Genomic DNA, 19,482 nt, shown 5'->3' on the forward strand with positions numbered 1-19,482 from the left:
TTTCGAAAAGTTCAGTTTCTTTTTGTTCAGAGGGTGTATCTGTAAAGAAACTGCTTTGTTCTACATTTCCAGGTTAATGTTATTAGCCTGGGAATGTAGATAGAAATATGCACAGCCACTCACTAAATATCCTTAAAGCACATGTACTGGATTTTCTTTTTACCTCTTCCACAGGAAAGCACAATTCCTCTGCTATCCATTAAATAACTCCACTCCTCTAATTTTTTTTTTTCTCATTCCTGTTCTCCACAGAAGTTTCTGTATTCCATCATTTTTTATCTGTATATCATCCAGTTAACCATATATTGCATACACCAGTAATCCTTGAGCACTTGATCTATGCCATAAATTAGAAGTAGAGACTGGCTGGCCACCTAGCTTCAAAACGTCAGGGCACTTTTCTGCTACTTCCCATTGGGGAATATATACATGCATACATCATGTGTATCAAGGATTTAGGCCTAGCATGGCCTGTTCCGGCCTTAGAAGTCGTTGAATCGTTTAAGAGGATGTCCTGGTTTTCTTTTTCCTGATGGCTTGTACTTTAAGGCTTGTTTTGGTAATCTTTCTGTTTGTTAGTATATTTCTGTTTGTATAACACAAATGTTATACATACATACATATATACAGGGTGGTTCAAAATTCCATGTACAAATTTTGAGGGGAGGTAAAGAACATCAAAATCAACCATATTCACATAGGAAAGCATGACCGGAAATGCCACCCAAAAGTGATAGGCGGCGCTGTTTGCCAGCACTCCAGATGAGCAATTGGGGATTTCCTCATTCAAGCTTTCGACTTCATATGAGGAACATGCATCGTTTTACGAATATATTGGGGAATATATATCATCATCATCAGTTGCATTAGTCTTGGGACTGGTAGCTCAGCAGCCATTTCCTCCATTCTGCTCTGTCATTGACTTTCTTCTTAACCTCCTGATAACTCCTCAAACCCATGCTGTCTTTGACTTGGTCAAGAAAGCTTTTCCTTGGTCTGCCTCTTCTTCTTTTCCCCTCTATTTTGCCTTCAGTTATTCTTTTTACTAGTCCATCATATCGAAGTATATGTCCAAACCACCTATCCCTTCTAATTTTGATCGATTTAATTAGAGTTCTTGTTTCGTTTATCTCTCTCAGGACTTGTTGGTTTGATTTTTTTTCTGTCCATTTTATTTTGTTCATGCGGCGCCAGCACTACATTTCAAAAGCCTCCAATCTTCTTACATCTTCTCTGCCTAGAATCCAGGTTTCACATTCATACAGTGCAATGCTCCATATCAATGTCTTTACTAATTTTTTTTTTTTCAATTGTAGGTTGAGGTATCCTGTTGAAATGCTTTTCATCTTAGAGAATTGGGCTTTTGCATTGCTTATTCTTGATCTTATGTCTTCTCTTGTTCTGTCATCTTCTGTTATTAGGCTTCCTAAATATTTAAAGCTTTTCACTTGTTTTATTTGTTCCCCTGCTGATGTCTATATGCTCTGTATTGATAGGGATTTTGCCTGTAACAATGATTTTAGTCTTATCTGTGTTGATTTTCATTTTATATTTTTCAAGGTTATTATTTAGTAATTCTAGCATTGTTTTTAACGTTCTTCTGTTTTCTGCTACAAGGGCTATGTCATCAGCAAATCTTATACACATGACTTGCTCACCATTTATCTTTATGTCACTATTTATTTTATCTTTAGTTTCCTGAATGGCCTTTTCAATATATAAATTAAATAAAAGTGGTGAAAGTATACATCCTTGTCTTACTCCACTCCTTATATTTATTATTTTCTCCTTATCATTGATTTTAATCCGTTCATTTTGATTTTTGTAAATTTGATAAATTATTTTCCTATCCCTCAAACCTATGTCGATATTAGTTAGACAATTTATTAGTATTTTCTGGTTTACTTTATCAAACACTTTCTCTAAATCAAGGAAGCAAATGTAAGTATTCTGACTAAGGTCTAATCTTCTCTCTATTATTGTTCTTAAACAGACTATTGCCTCTCTTGTTCCTTTATTCTTTCTGAATCCAAATTGGTCTTCATCCAATAGACAATCTATTTTTGAATAAATTCTATTTTGAATAATTTTTAGCAGAATTTTGCTAATATGTGGGATTAAAGCTATTGTTCTAAGTAAATTTAGTTTAATCCTTTATCCAAGTGTGAGAAAACAAAGTTTGCACCTGGAAGTATCTTCAGGACTGGGGTAAGATGGTACAACACCGGGCAACTCGTTGCAAAGGTGGAGCGAGCAAGCTAACATCACTCCTATCTCATTATCTCCCATAATGCAAAACACATCTCCTTGTGGATATGTATAATGTTATACATTAAGGGAAGGGCCACTACCCAGACTAGTTTCGATCTTTATTGAGGGCTCTTCAGTGGGAGCCAGGCCCAAGTGGAGATACCAGGCAGAAGCATTAGCAAGGTCATCTCTACCTATAGGAGTTACCAAACAGTGTGCCACCTTTTTTATTAAATTACTCTGGATTTAGAGAAAGATGTTGAAAGTTTATTTTTCACTTGGTTAGACTACAGTAAATTTAGTTTAATCCTTTATCCAAGTGTGAGCAAACAAAGTTTGTGCCTGAAAGTATCTTCAGGACTGGGGTAAGGTGGTACAACACCAGGCAACTCGTTGCAAAGGTGGAGCAAGCTTGATGCATAACATTATACATATCTGCAAGGAGATGTGTTTTGCATTATGGGAGATACTGAGATATGAGTGATGTTAGCTTCCTCTGCCTTTGCAACGAGTTTCCCAGTGTTGTACCACCTTACCCCAGTCCTGAAGATACTTTCAGGCGCAAACTTTGTTTGCTCACACTGGGATAAAGGATTAAACTAAATGTACTATAGTCTAAACAAGTGAAAAATAAACTTTCAACAGCTATTGTTCTAAATTGGCTGCATTTGTTTGCATTATTCTTTTTTGGTTTTGGTATTATGGTTGATATCATAAACTCTTTTGGTATTTCTCCTCTATCATAGATTTCGGCTATTAATTGACAGAGTAAGGTTTTTGTCTCATCACCTAGATTTTGTAGCAGTTCTATAGGAATATTGTCTACACATGGACTTTTTCCCTTACTCATTTTGGACAGTGCTTTATCAAATTCTTCTCACATTATTGGGTGGTCCTAGATTATCTTCATTTTGATTTTCTATGCTGATATCAACATCAAGTTCATCGCCATTATAGAGATTTTCAAGATAATTCTTCCATTCCATTAATATATATCCTCAGATTCTATTAGTAATTTTCCATTTTCATCTTTGATGGCATTGTTTTTGCTGTTCTTATTAAATTTGAAAGTCAGTTTGTTAATTTCTTTATAGGCTTTCTCTATGTTTTCTTTTTTAAATAATTCATCTATGTTATTACACTGTTCTTCCAGGTATTCTTTTTTGGCTTGTCTACATTTTCTTGTAATTTGATTTTTAAGATATTTGTATTTGGCCACATCTTCTTCTTTAACAGCAATTTTATATTTTCTTCTTTCATCTGTTATCCAATGTTTTCTTTTTTCTTTTTCTGCATTTTTCAATAATTGATTTGATGAATTTGTAATTAACTCTTTAATCATATTCCATTGGTTTTCAATATTATTCTGACTATTTATGTTTTCTGGAATGTTATGATCAGTTGCCTCTTGGTATCCTCTCCTTACTTCTTTACTCTTTAATTTTTCAAGGTTCCATCTTATTGGTTTGTATCTTTGTACCTTATTGGGGAATATATATATATATATATATATTCCCCAATGGGAAGTAGCAGAAAAGTGCCCTGACTTTTAGAAGCCAGGTGGCTAGCCAGTCTCTACTTTAATAGTAAGCCCAAGCTATCAGCGAATCAAAGCTTTTCAGGAGAGAAGATTGGAGGGGGGGGGGGAGAAAGATTGACCATAGAACGCAACTATTGCAGACAATAATACTGGTATTAGAGCTTAGGGCCACAAGATAGCAGCCCCTAAACTCTAATATCAGTATTATTGTCGGTAATAGTTGAGTTCTGTGTTCAATTTTTGGAGACATACACTTTAAAACATGAGTTTCAAGGAAGACAAATCCAATTTGCAATCTGAAGAATGGTTTGGTAAAAAGTCATATAATTGACAACTAAAATCAAACACCTTAATAGTCTTTCTACAAATATCCTAGTACTATGACCTCAAACATCTTTTTTCACAGAGTAACACAGACACCATATTTATTATTATTATTAATTTAGATTTATCAGCATGTCCTTCAAACACTGTAAATGGAGAATCTTTCACAAAAATTATAATATAAAACATTACAATAGTAATTATGAAGAGCTTTTTTTTTTCCGTCTAATGTTCTCCATACCACCACCACCATTCTTATTCCATGTAAGGAGGATATTGACATACAGAAGGAAAGAGGTTATGGCCTTGATTAGACCATATGGATTATTGTGCCAGATCTGCACAATTTTCAATTTTGCAGTTTTCAATTACTCATCTTTCTGCTTATGGATATTATCAGCCTGCATTTCTTACCACAGAGATAGTAAATTGCATGATAACACGTGTAATTTGGCTGATGTTACATCTTTCCAAAACCTGGTTACCCACAAAAATAATAAAATATCCAAATACTTTGTGATCAAGAATTCTAGAAATCCTTCTAAATAACCTATTATATGGAAATGATCACTATGGATTTTCACACTTTTAGACTTCTCTCCTCTCCTGTGGTCATTTCCAGTCAGAAATAAATTGTTGTGATGGTGTATTTTTCCCCTTGAGGCAATTCATTAGTTTCATTCATTTTCAGACAATGAGATGATGAGATGGAGCACTCTAGCACCTCGGGCCCTGCCTGCATCAGGAAAAGTGTAAGTACAGCCCTGAACCAATTGGGATAACATTTACAAATCACCACTAACTACAAGGTTTCTATGATAATGAAGTGGAGAATGGCCAAAACTGCAGGCTGATAATATCCATAAGCAGAAAGATGAGCAATTGAAAACTGCAAATGAGTTAGAGAGCACCAGCACTGAAAATGAAGCAGAATGAGCCAAATCATTACAGAATTGGGCTAGAATAACAAAGTATATCACATTGGACATCCTGTCATTTGTCTAGTAAAATGAAACAAAATTGAAGTCTGTTACCAATTGCTTCAACATTACCAAAGGGAGGTCATTGCATTTCTTCACAAAATCTGAATGCTAATAATGGGAAGTTCTTTCTAATATCCTCATTTTTAATGTGATACCACCATCCACTAATATTTCTTAGAACTCTCATATCAGAGGTCTCCAGTCTTTGATGAAGTGTTTTATTTCTAACCCAACTCTCAGATTCATGAGTTAAAATTGGTTTGAACATTGCATTGTATACAGATAAGTTAGTGTTTTGACTAATTTTGTTCTTATTCCATATAAATTTATTCAGTTGACTTCCTACCATACCAGCTTTACTAAATCTGTTGTCTATTTCCATATTTAATTTACCATCTTCACTAAAAATTGTGACTGAAATGTTTTAATTGTTCTATAAGTTCACCAATCAGGATACAGTTGACGTTTTCAATGTTTCTGCCTATTTTCATTGTCTTTGTCTTTTTATTGCTGATTTTCATACCAAATTTATTACAACAGTTATTCAATTTAGTCAGGGAATCTTGCAGATTCATACTGAATTTATTCAGAAGTATGGCATCATCTGCATAAAGTAAAGAGCTAAGATTAACATAACCAATTTTGGATATCAGATTTAATACCATATTCCTTCATAATGTGATCCATGTAGATAATGAATAACAGTGGAGATAATGTACACCCTTGTTGCACACCTGATTTTATCTCAAATCATCTTCCTGTACCTCCTTTCAAATCTAACTGCTGACTTACAGGTTAAATAGAGATTATGTATTGCTTGGTATAATGTCCCATTTACACCATATAACTAGCATTGTTTCAAGAATGAATCCAGAAAGACTACCAAACATATTATTAAATGGCAGAATTGAAGAACAGCCCAGCAGAGGAAGACCAAGAAAGAAATGGATTGACAACATTAAAGAAAGCACCCACTTAAACTCCATAATAGAACTTTATAAAAAGACAGCAGACAGAAAGAAATGGCAAAAATTTGTCTTGGACAAACTCAACCTGCCATCAGCGGAAGAGAAGAAAAGAAGAACTAGCATTTTGAAGAGATTTCCTCTTGGTACCTTGCATATGCCTTTTACAGATCAACAAAACTTAAATACAAATCCTTGTTATATTCCCAAGATTTCTCAGCTGTTTGTCTTAACCTCCCTACCGGCTGAGGTGGATGAAATAGTGAGACCAAATTGCACTCTTATCCATGTTATTCAATAAGTGTTACAGAATCGTATCCAGATTTAGCTGAACCTATAGGCATCATGGCCAGTTGGGGGGTTAAAGTGAAAATCTGATCCTGACAACCTCTATTTGGCCTGAATCCAGCTTGTTTTTCACCATGCTTCCCTTCTACAATTTTTCTTAGCCGCTTCTCAAGTATACTTGCATAAATCTTACCTTATCTCTCAATAGGGGAAATACCTGTGTAATTCTCTTCAGTTTTATTTTCCTTTTTATAGATGGGTACTATCAGAGCTCTGCTCCCTGGAATTCGACTCTCTGACCAGGCCTTCTGCATTATGCAGTGCAGCCACTATAAAACTTTTATAGCTCCATATTTGAGCATTGCTTGCCGAATTTCATCTACTCCAGCTGCCTTTCCACATTTTAGGTTTTTGATGAATTTTTCTACTTCAAGTATGGATATGTATTGGAATAACGGGATATAAGAAATAAGAGATCTTGGGGTGATGATGGATAAGGTTCTAAAATTTAGAGGCCACATTGCCAAAATTGTGAGGACAACACAATGAATTCTGGGAATGATGCAGAGGACACTAACTTATAGAAATAAGGAGATTCTCATTACATTTTATAAGGCTGTGATTAGTCCATGGACTACTGTGCACAGATTTGGTCACCTGGTTTTCAAAATGATGAAGAGATATTGGAACGGGTCCAGAGGTGACTGACTGAGGTAGTTTCTGATCTCTGGAATGTTATATATGAGGAAAGGTTGAGAAAATGCAATTTACAGAGTCTAGTGGATAGGAGGAAGAGGGGGGGGTGCTATGATAGAGATGTACGAGTTAGTAAGGGGTTGTTATAGGATCAATGTTGAAGCGGTTTTTCATAATATGGTTGGAGATAATCTCTGGAAGCTGTATAAGGAGGGTGTAAACAAGGGAGTGAGAAGCAGGTTTTTTATTATATTATTATTATTATTATTACGTGACACCTCCAAGGAGTCTAAAGACTCATCGAGGGAGGGCACTCACTCTACAACTCTCCATCTCTACCACTCATTCCACCAACTACAGTGAACCACAACCACCATTATCATCTACACCAACGCCATCTACTGCCCACCACCAGTATTTTAACAGAGAATCACAAACATCCATGCCCATGGCAGGATTTGAACCACAGCCTTTTGGCTGGAGAGCAGATACGCTAACCACTCAGCCAACCAGGCTGGCATCAATGTTGAAGAGGTTTTTCATAAAATGGTTGGAGATCAGGGGAGAACAAGAGGTCATCCCTGGAATTTTTGCATGCCTAATTGTGAATGATTGGAATGCCTTGCCTGAGAGTGTAGTGTCTGCAGAGAATTTGATTGTTTTTAAGGTGAAATATGGTGAGCTGTGTGTATGCCAAAGGGACCTCCTAGATGAGTCTTTGATTTCATGGGGTCTGAGGATAATAATAATAATCATAATGTATTCTTGACTGCATTCCTGTTGGGAGTTTTCTACCATCAGGCTGACACTGCTTGTTTCATTTAGCAGACTTTCAAAGTAATTACTTCAGATACCTAAAATATCTTTTTCTTCAATTTTCATGTCACCTTTATCATCTCTAATTCCTTTTACAGTACTCTTTCCTCTCTTTCTAAGCTTTTTCAATAGCCTCTAGAATATTTTGCCACCTTACTGATATTTATTTTCAGGTTCTTACCAATGTCTTACCATGAGTTTTGTGTAGCTAGTTTTACACAGTTCTTGCTTTCTTACATTTTTCTCTGTATTCTCTAAGAGCACAAGTTGACTTAATTGTCACATTCAGCTCTATTTCCCCTTTTAAAGCTTAAAAAGGAAAATTCAATCCAAAAAGTTGATTTCAAATCATCCAGAATTTGACTCTCTGACTAGGCCTTCTGAATTATTCTATGCAGACACTGTAAGACATTTATACCTCCATATTTAGCATTTCAGGCCAAATTTCATCTACTCCAGCAGACTTTATACATTTCAGATTTTTGATGACTGTTTCTTTTAAGTATGGATATGTGTTTCTGACTGCATTCCTGTTGGGAGTTTTGTACCATCGTTCTGACACTGCTTGTTTCATTTAGCAGTCTTTCAAAGTAATTACTGCAGACATCTAGAATATTGTTATCTTCAGTCTTCTCTTTCCTCCATTTCTGAGTTTTTTCAATAGCTTCCAGAATATTTTACCACCTTCCTGATATTTATTTTCTATGTTCTTACCAAACTCTTCCCATGACTTTTATTTAGCTAGTTTTACACAGTGCTTTGCTTTCTTACATTTTTCTCTGTATTCTCTAAGAGCGCAAGCTGACTTACTTTCCAGGAACTTTCAAAGAAAGAAAGATCCAACCAGTTTTTGTCTTCTTTGTTTCGGTCACACCCACTATGTCGATCTGGTACTTATCCAATTCTTCTGCTAGTTCCATTTCTTTTCCATTGATGCTTCTTACATTGATAGTACCAATCTTGCCTGCTCAGTTGATGTTGAGTTGGGATTTGTTCCAGTAGCTGACTTTTTCACTGTTCACCCTGGTTTCCTGATAAAAACAATGGGGAACTTTGTTAACCAATTGTACCATCATTTTACATTATGGTTTATGCCAATAAGAATACAATTTGGTCAGCTAAATCTCAGATTGTCAGCTCATCTTTGTTCATTCATTATCCAGGTAGATCCCTAACAAGGTGCACCACAAGAAGGTGAGGATTGGACACTAGGCCTGTTTGGTTCTCCACATTTCCTGAAAGGCTACATGGAAGTCTCTTCCCAGTTATACAACTTTGACCCTTAACACTAACACTCTCCAAGGCCAAAAAATTCAAAACTCAACCATCCACTAGAAAGTGCATGTTCACTTGTCTTTTGGAACAGCAAAGGTATCATTCACCAGGACAATGCTTCGTGAATTTATTGTTCTCCATTTCACCATAATGTGAAGACCTTGAAAAAGTTGAAACAACAATTATAATAATTTCATGTCAAAGAAGGAACAGTTATTGCTTTAGCAACATGACAACATTAGGTTGCACACGAGTGCATTCACTTCGGTGAATATCAGAGATAACTTTTGAAGTGTAGAGCATCCTCTCTTCAGCCCAGACTTGGTTTAATTACACTCTGGTTATTTTCTAAATTGAAGCCACATCTCAAGGATATCTAGTTTGAAAAGGAACAGGTTCAAAACATGGGAGAAAAATGTTTATGAAATCTAGAGTTTTATATGATTGAAAAACTTATTATGCAGTGGAGAAAATATATTGAAAGGAAAGAAGGAGAAATAATGCTAATAAACCATTTATGGAACAGTTTTCTATATTATAAAAAATGGTGATTAAAATATAAAAAACAGAAGAAAAACACATCAAACATGTATACAATAACCTATGTTGTATTGTATGTGTTGTGTTATAGTTGATTTGTTGATTCTATTTATAGAGAACTGTGAGGAATGCTTTCTGTAGTACATTGTTTGCTAAAGTGAACTTACTTTAGAAAAAACATGATTTCTATAAGCATTGATCAAGAATTTTCATTAGTATGTTATTAATAGTGTTTGCTCTATTTAGAGGTGACTGCAAAGTACATTAAACCAGTTGCATGTTTATTAAATATGAAATTATTGTAAACAAAAAGTTTTAAAAGTTGAAATGAAAAATTTATTGATTGAAGACGTGAGTGTTTGGGGTTTCATTTGTAGCTTCATTCCTCTTCCCACAAAGCTGTGTCATTACTTCAGAAGTAGTACATATGTTCAGATTACTTGCCTCCCTTTGTTGCTTTCCATAAACAAGCACCTGCATAAATCCTCAAGTCTTTAATTAATGAAAGCATAAGAGATGCCTGCAGCAAATGCATATTAGTATATTGCTCATACCACTATTACTTGAAATTCATGCTCATTCTTTGTGGGTTGCTGAGTTAAAATTGACTATTCTTAAATTATTCATGTCAGTTATGCTTTCCCATTGATTGCCACTATTCCTCCTCTTCCCTCTAATCATGTATGAACATAGGTAGCTACTTGAAGTTGAAAGTTTATTTTTCACTTGGTCAGACTGTAATAAATTTAGTTTAATCCTTTATCCAAGTGTGTGCAAACAAAGTTTGCGCCCGAAAGTATCTTCAGGACTGGGGTAAGGTGGTACAACACCGGGCGACTCCTTGCAAAGGTGGAGTAAGCTACCATCACTCCTATCTCAGTATCTCCCATAATGCAAAACACATCTCCTTGCAGATATGTATAATGTTATGCATTAAAGGAAGGGCCACTACCCAGACTAGTTTCGACCTTTATTGAGGTCTCTTCAGTGGGAGCCAGGCCCAAGTGGAGATACCAAAGCAGAAGCATTAGCAAGGTCATCTCCTCCTATAGGAGCTGCCAAACAGTGTGCCACCTTTTTATTAAATTACTCTGGATTTAGAGAAAGATGTTGAAAGTTTATTTATTATAGTCTGACCAAGTGAAATTGAAATTTAATGAAATATAATAAATTTAACTAAATTTATTATAGGCTGACCAAGTGAACAATAAACTTTCAACATCTTTCTCTAAATCCAGAGTAGTTTAATAAAAAGGTGACACACCGTTTGGCAACTCCTATAGGAGGAGATGACCTTGCTAATGCTTCTGCCTTGGTATCTCCACTTGGGCCTGGCTCCCACTGAAGAGACCTCAATAAAGGTCGAAACTAGTCTGGGTAGTGGCCCTTCCCTTAATGCATAACATTATACATATCTGCAAGGAGATGTGTTTTGCATTATGGGAGATACTGAGATAGGAGTGATGGTATCTTACTCCACCTTTGCAAGGAGTCGCCCTGATGTTGTGCCACCTTACCTCTGTCCTGAAGATACTTTCAGGCATAAACTTTGTTTGCACACACTTGGATAAAGGATTAAACTAAATTTATTATAGGTAGCTACTGATCACCATCCATACATCGAGCTCCAGACTCACCAACTTTTCATCCTCTGCTCTTGTTTCATACCACTATCCTTGGGACCAGTATATACAAAGAAAAATAAAGCTTTATATCTTACTACAAAATATCTGAATTTTTTTCTTTTTAATTCAATCCCATGGAACAGAATCCCATTCTTGCTTCTTGTTAAACAATGAAATTCTCAGAAGTTATAGGTCTCAAGACCTCACGTGTGGGGTTAACATTGTTAAAGAGGACAGATGCAGAGCTAGATGCCAATTAAATTATGGTTAGTTACTCATGCCTAGTATACCAAAAGTTTTGTCAAGTTTAATGAAATTATTTACATTTTTTTTTTTTGAAAAGTGACTGAAGTTGTCTGCTGTATTGATAGAAAGAAACATTGTAGAAATATGATAGAAACATTTTAGTTGGCGAGGGGAATAGGGAATTTTAAAAGATCAATATGGAAGAGATATGTACAGAGTGGAGGATGTGAGAATAAGAGTTCATCTCTCAACCAATCCTTTTAGGGACAACACTAGATGGTTGTGCATAGACCTGAAGATCTTGAATGCAGATTCTAAAGCCAGCATTTTTTAGTTAATGTTTTGCTGCATGAACAAATTTCAAAAATCCAATAAGCCCAAGTAATTCAGTACATATCTTCCAACAACTTGGCTGTGGTTTTGGTCCTCCAATGCCCCTCCCTAAATACTGTGTATACATAATTATATTTCTTAATCTGCTTATTCTGTGTCTGCTATTTTTACATCTAATAAAACAGTTTTGGAATATTTAGTTCATCTGACATCAAGACAAGTCAATCATGAATTTACTCAGGTTGCTGATATTTTTCTGGATTCAATCAACTTCCTTCAAGCACAGAAACTAAAGTTATTACATTCGCGTATTAGAATTTATCATCATCATCTGCATAACACTAATTACGGACAATATAGACCATTTTGGTGTTTCAGTCTCATTATCCATCTAATATTCCTTTTTTGAGGTCTTTTCCAGTTGGTTTATATTTTCGTAATTGTTTAGGATATCTCAGGAGTGGTAGTGAAGATTTTGGAAAAGTTGGTTAGGGCTCACATTCAGAAATGGATTGACAGAGAATCTCTACTATGCAATGAACCACATGAGTTTACTAAGGGAAGGTCATGTTTTAGCAACTTGCTCACATTCTATAATAATTTTACGATGGAATTAGACAAGGAATGGGTCTACCATGATACTTTTGGATTTTGACAGAATACTAATGGATGATTGTTGCATAAATTGGACAATATGAGATTGGATTCTAAACTGTTGGCATGGATAAGAGGATGGCCGACTGATCAAAAAGTCATATATGGGGAGTATGAATCTGCAAGATTCAAGATAACCAGTGGTGTGCCTCAAGGATCAGTCCTTGGTTCATTGTTATTCAGGCTGTACATTATTGACATTGGGGAAAGATTTAACATGCGACACAGCTGTTTGCTGATGATGCACCCTAAAGATAGAGTAATCAGGATATGCAGTACTTGCAGAATGATTTGAATAGGCTGGAATTGTGGTTATGTGAAAATGGCTATCATGTTAATGTTAATAAATGTAAGGTTGTGCACTTTGGCGTGATTAGATATCGAATGTCATATTATATTGGTGGGATTATGCTAAAAGAGACTAATCGGTTTTGGGATTTTGGAGTTTTAGTAGACAGGAAGTTGAAATTCAAGGGTCATATAGCAAAAATTGTAAACACAACTCAGAGAATAATGGCAATGCTGAAATGAACCTTGACAAACGATAAGGAAGTCATTTTGCCTCTTTACAATGCCTTGATAAGACCTCACTTGGACTGTTGTGTGCAGGTCTGGTCTCCGTCTCCTGATTTCCATGGTGAATCTGATGCAGGTGAGAGAATGCAAAGAGGAGTGTTAAAAATGATATCTATAATACTGATTATGAAGACAGATTGAGAATTTGTAGACTGCAGACACTTGCAAAATTCTGAAAGAGTTATACAGAATTTTTAGTAGATAGAATTTTTCATTTTATGGAGGGCAGGGAAAGGATGGACTGTTGTGTGCAAGTCTGGTCTCCATCTTCTGATTTCCATGGTGAATCTGATGCAGTTGAGAGAATGCAAAGAGGAGTGTTAAAAATGATATCTATAATACTGATTATGAAGACAGATTGAGAATTTGTAGACTGCAGACACTTGCAAAATTCTGAAAGAGTTATACAGAATTTTTAGTAGATAGAATTTTTCATTTTATGGAGGGCAGGGAAAGGATGGACTGTTGTGTGCAAGTCTGGTCTCCATCTTCTGATTTCCATGGTGAATCTGATGCAGTTGAGAGAATGCAAAGAGGAGTGTTAAAAATGATATCTATAATACTGATTATGAAGACAGATTGAGAATTTGTATACTGCAGACACTTGCAAAATTCTGAAAGAGTTATACAGAATTTTTAGTAGATGGAATTTTTCATTTTATGGAGGGCAGGGAAAGGATGCAAGGGCATCCATGGAAGTTGAGAATGAATGCTGTCAAGAAGGGGATGAGTGCTAGATTTTTCTCTCATAGAGTAGTATGTGTTATTGGAATGGATTGCCATATCTAATATCCATTGGATATTTTGATATTGTGTGTCCAAGTAGCATAAATGAATTTAAACAAGTATGGTAGCTGGTTTGAATAGTATGGCCTTCCTCGATGAGTTCCTGATGCCCTGGAAGGCTCTTTTGATAATAATATCAGGTATTGGCCACTCAGTTTACATGTTCTATCCAAGTTTGTTTGTAATTGTTTATTTTTAGTTCTTTTAAAATATTTGTTCCTTTTTTTTTTTGTAATGTGTATTTTGCAGTTACACTTGTTTTTATTCTTTATTTTGCTTGTTTATTGTCCAAATTTCACTGCCATATAATAATGTATGCAATGGTGAAATATTGTATATTTTCAAGCATGTTTCTTTTAGTACAATATTTGGATTGAGTGTTCTATTTATCAGGCCTATAATCTGTAAAACTTTTGAAGTTTTTAATTTTGTCATTTTCTCCTTCAGGATAATTTAAGTTATCCTGAAGGAGAAATAGATAATTTATCTGCTCTGTTAGTTTATTATTAATAACTATTTTACTTCTAACTGGAGTTTGTCCACAAAATGCTATTGTTTTAGTTTTATCTATGGATATTTTCATTTCAAAATGTTTAAATTATATATTACTCTTTGTAAATTGACTTTCTTATCTTATATTATTACCTGATCATCTGCAAATAATGACACATTTTATTATTTCAGGGGAATTTTCTATACTTGGATTATTTAAGGTGTTCCACTGTATTAATATAAATATTAATTAATAAAAAGTGTTCAAAACAAAGGGCATCTGCAGCTTACTCCTTGGTTTATAGATTATTTTGCAGACATTTTTTCATTTATTTATTTTTACTTCATTATCTTTTGTATATATTCAGTATTCAATATTGCATGTAGTAAAATAGATATATTTATTCTTTGTAATATATCAAACAGTATAAATCTTTTTACTTTTTTTCAAATGCTTTTTCATAATCTTTTCACTATAAGTAGTTTAAAACAAAAAGCAGCATCCATTGTAGAGTATCCTTTTCTAAATCCATTTTGACATTCTAATAATATTTTTTTCACTGTATATTTTCAATTGTTCATTAAGTATTCTATTATATTTTTTAGCATGTAGTTAGTAAACTAATACCTCTGTATTTAGCAGGTTTTGTTTTATCCCCCTCTTTAAATATAAGTATTAGTATACTTGTATTTCATTCTATTGGTATTTGCCCATTTGTATATATTTTATTTAAAAATTTTAATCTCTTATGAAATTTTTTTCCAGCAAATTTATACAGTTCAGAGTTTATCCCATCTTCTCTTGCAGATTTACCATTTTTTATTTTACTTAAGTGTCCTTTAATTCTTTCATTGTTATTATATCATTTAAAGCATTTTGTAAGTTTTTGGTGTAATTGTTTTTAATGTTAGTATCATCTGTTTAAAGATATATAAAGTTTAGGATTAATTAATGTACCCATACTTGAGATAAGAGTAATGAAGCATTACTGATGACTTCAGAAAGAGTCCCTCTGATGTGTGATGTCTTCTGCACAGTAATTGTCTTCTCTCTGATCCTGTGTGAAAGGGAATCCACATCATGATTGGATCTGATTTACCATAAAACTATTTTTGGGTGAACAGCAGCAATGAAGCATTCTCCTAATTTCAACAAACATGACAGCATTAATTTATCCAAAATTTGGGAAACTTCTAAGATGATTCTGAGAACTTATATCCTATCTATAATCCCAGATGATTTAAGACTTCAGTTTTCACTTTTTTCATAGCAATTTTGAATGTTGTTCACAGTGCACTTGCTGTTTTTTTATTTTCTCGACTTCTATGGAACCACAAGACTTGTCGTGAGAGGTCAACACAAAGTCTATTATACCACTACTTAATAAACTCATCCACTGTTTGCATTTTCACCACCCTTTCAGGCAATGCATTTCATGCTTCTACTACTCTCTATGCAAAAAACTTAGTTTTACAATTTCCAGGGATCATCCCTTGGTCCTTCCTCTTATTCTACACTAGGAAAAATCTCCCCAGTGTTAATCCAATAATAACCCTTCATTGTCCCTCTTTGTCTTCTATCTACCAAACTCTGCAGTCTACATGCCTTCAGTCTAACCTCATAACTGACATTGTAGTCTTAATATCATTTGTTATCTGTCTTTGTACCCCCACTCCACAGTGACCAGATCTGAACACTGGTTTAGTTACATTAAGCTGACATCCCATGTTTTTAACAAATGAATGCAAATATTTTGCTCCAGCAAAATACCAGCAGACATGACCAGGCCCTGAGTCTTCTTACATAATCATGGTCTGCCAATCCTGGTAAACCATGCTTCTGAACACCCCTTCACACAGGATTAGATGGAAAAAATCAGTGTGATATACAGAAGTTAAGGTCAGAAAGACTATTTTTTAGAGTCAGCAATGGCTATGAAACATTCTCCTAACCTTAACAAGTATAGCTGCATTAATCTACCAAAAATTTGGGAGACTGTCATCTTAAGAGCAACTCTTACACAACTCTAATTTTTTATGAAATTAGAAGGCACCAAATTAGGGATTCAGATCTATTGTCTGCTACAATTTGAATTGTTTCACTTTCTCATTATTGCATGTAAACTTTAGCATGTTGTTTAGCCCTGAGGATGCTAGTGTGAAAATATAAGCTACTTAATTAATATCCTTTTATAATTTAGTTTTGTTTGGTGTTGTAATACCATTAAAATAAGTTATAAATTATATCCAACATGCTAAGCCTGTCAAGTAGATTCATCTTTATTTCGGTATTACAATATTAGACATTATTGCAACAACCAAAAAAATAAAGAAATGATTACTGTAGTCTTAGGTTTTCTTTATTCCAGAAATAGCATAAAATAATTTCTTTGTGGAAATAGTGTACAGTTAAATGAATAGTTTGTTCTAATACATATTTTGCAAACAAAATATTACCACAAAAGTATATATTATTTTATTTTATCAGGTGGGATTATTTCATTTCATCATTCCTGTATCAACTATGGCAGTTCAGAAAATTGATAGAGAACAACTGGAAACTGCTATATTTGTGGGTACTGAACTTGGTGAAGTCCATCTTCTGATGTGGAAGAAATCTTTGAAAACCTAAATTGGAAAAATTATAAATCTTATTTTACTATAGTTTGTCTTATATTTTAACTGTTGATAAATCTAAAGAAACTGAACAAACAAATTGCCAACTATTTTATTAACATAATTTATATTCAGAAATATATAAATTTCTTAAATGACAACTTGTGGGTACGACTTCTTAAAAATAAATCCAGTGTAATTAATGATGTATTTTTTATAAAGCTTTTTTTAAATTATTTAATTTTTTGGTCCATTATAATTAAAAAAATAATTTTGTTTAGGTATATACAAAATCCACGCATTTAGGTATATACAAATGCATATTTTGCACTTTTTCTATTTATTTCATAAGCAGGCTACATAACTCATCTAAGTATTTTCTATACTGTAGACCCATCAAACTACTGTAATAATCATATATGCAAACTCAGTATGTTTCTTGTTATATTTTTTCTGTTTGAATAAAACTATGAAGTGTTACAGAAATGGGCATTTTTCCTTATATTTTAGTCTTAAACTGGATACAGTGATGTGGTGCCTTTTTTTTTTTTTTTCCCCTGAGGAGACAAGTGTAGATCTCAATAAAAACCAGAAATATGCAGAACTAGTGTTGTATAAAGAATTATCATGAGAATGGGAAAAAGGATGTAAAGAGTACAGGAGCAAGGAGCAGTATCTCCCATAATACAAAGCACATCTCCTTGTGGACATGTGTAATGCTATGCATTAAGGGAAGGGCCACTACCATTTGCATTATGGGAGATACTAAGACAAATAGTAATGAGAGCTTGGTCCACCTTTACCACGAGTTGCCTCAGTCCTGAAGTATCTTCAGGACTGAAGATACTTCAGGTGCAAACTTTGTTTGCTTACACTAGGATAAAGGATTAAACTAAATTTATTATAATCTAACCAAGTGGAGAAAAAACTTGCAGCACATTATGTAGTTTCAGGGAATATAATGTATGGATTTAGTAGTTTCAGAGAGGATAGAGTAGACAGGACAGGGTATAGAATACTGCTGATGATAGCAGATGAATTGCAGCCGACAAGAGGAGAAGTCATTAGGACAAAATATAAAATTGGTTGCTGCTATAGGCTACAGGGATGATGTGGAAGACATGCATCAGTAGATTAATACAACGAGTGAGAGTCAAGTAATTATTATGGGAGTGAGTGAGGGACTCCCATAATAATTACTCAACTCACACTCATTGTACTAATCTACTGATGTATGTCTTCCACATCATCCCTGTAGCCTATAGTAGCAACCAATTTTATATTTTATCCTAATCACTTCTCCTCTTGTCGGCTGCAATTCATCTGCTATCATCAGCAGTATCCTACACCCTGTGGGAACTTCAACTTCAGAGACATAGATTAGAAGGAAGAAAGATGACATCTCAGGAAGGAAATGAAATTTATACACTTACTGAGAGATAAGTACTTGAAGCAGAATGTGATAGAGGGCACTCGGGGTGGGAGAGTGTTGGATCAGAACCTGGAGGGAGCAGTATCACACCGTATACCTGAGGTCATGCGGGTAAATTGGGTAGGAGTTAAATGGATGAGTAGCATTGTTAAGCATCAGCTTAACAAACAAAGAAAATGCTGTAGAGGGTATATAAGAAGAAAGGTGACCAGCTAACTCATGAACAGTACAAAGATCAGGCAAGAAATGTAACAAGCCTGGTAAGGAAGGCAAAATCAGATTATGAGAAGAAATTAGCCAAGCAGGCAAAAGGAAATCCCAAAGAATTTTTTCATCATATGGCAAGTAGGAGGAAGAATTACTATGGAGGATAACTTTAATGAGTGCAGTTGGTGGAGAGGTAATGAAGGCAGATAAAATTGTTGAGCTACTGAGTGATCATTTTGCAAGGGTGTATCATCCAAGTGAAGATATTGTTATGACAGAAGTGACAGGGATTTGCATGTGAACATAGGGTTGAAGAATTAGAGGCACTTAGTATATTGTAGAATCTGAATACAAATATAGCTGTGGGATTGGATGGGATATTGGCTTGCATTTTATGAGAATGTGCAGAGGAAGTGCCAATGCTTTTTTACTAGGCTGTTTAAATCTCAGCTCTGGCAAAGTCCGAAGAGAGTGGAAGGAGGACAAAATAATTCTTTTGCATAAAGGAGGATTAAGTCTGTGGTAGCAAATTATAGACCAATTACTATCTCAGGAGTAGTGGTAAAAGTACTAGAAAAGTTGGTCAAAAAGAGAGTTCAGGAATGGTTGGATAAGAATATGATACTCTTTGAGGAGAAGCATGTCTTTGTGAAGGGTTGGTCATGCCTTAGTAATCTACAAACTTTTTATGATATAATAGAGTGACAGAGTTGGATGAAAGGAATGGCTACAAGAAAATACTGGATTTTGCAAAGGCGTTTGACAGGATACTGCATGAAACTCTGTTACACAAACTGCAGCAAATGGGGATGGATAGGAAACTGGTGATATGGATAAA

The 19,482-nt window shown here is 34.6% G+C and overlaps 1 protein-coding gene across 1 annotated transcript in view; it reads left to right on the top strand.

Annotated features, from left to right (window-relative positions):
* The window catches only part of LOC150100219 (telomerase protein component 1-like), a 1,179,105-nt gene extending 1,161,625 nt beyond the window's left edge, over window positions 1-17,480 (top strand). The window contains exon 52 of the mRNA XM_090402391.1: window positions 16,878-17,480. Within this exon, the coding sequence (XP_090258517.1) occupies window positions 16,878-17,021 (144 nt within the window). The 3' untranslated portion in view covers window positions 17,022-17,480. The remainder of the gene's footprint in view (window positions 1-16,877) is intronic.
* The last annotated feature ends 2,002 nt before the right edge of the window (window positions 17,481-19,482 follow it).

Source organism: Typopeltis vanoorti, chromosome 13 (assembly GCF_054136105.1).
Source record: "Typopeltis vanoorti isolate ZY-2024b chromosome 13, IOZ_Tvanoo_1.0, whole genome shotgun sequence".
Taxonomy (NCBI): Eukaryota; Metazoa; Arthropoda; class Arachnida; order Uropygi; family Thelyphonidae; genus Typopeltis; species Typopeltis vanoorti.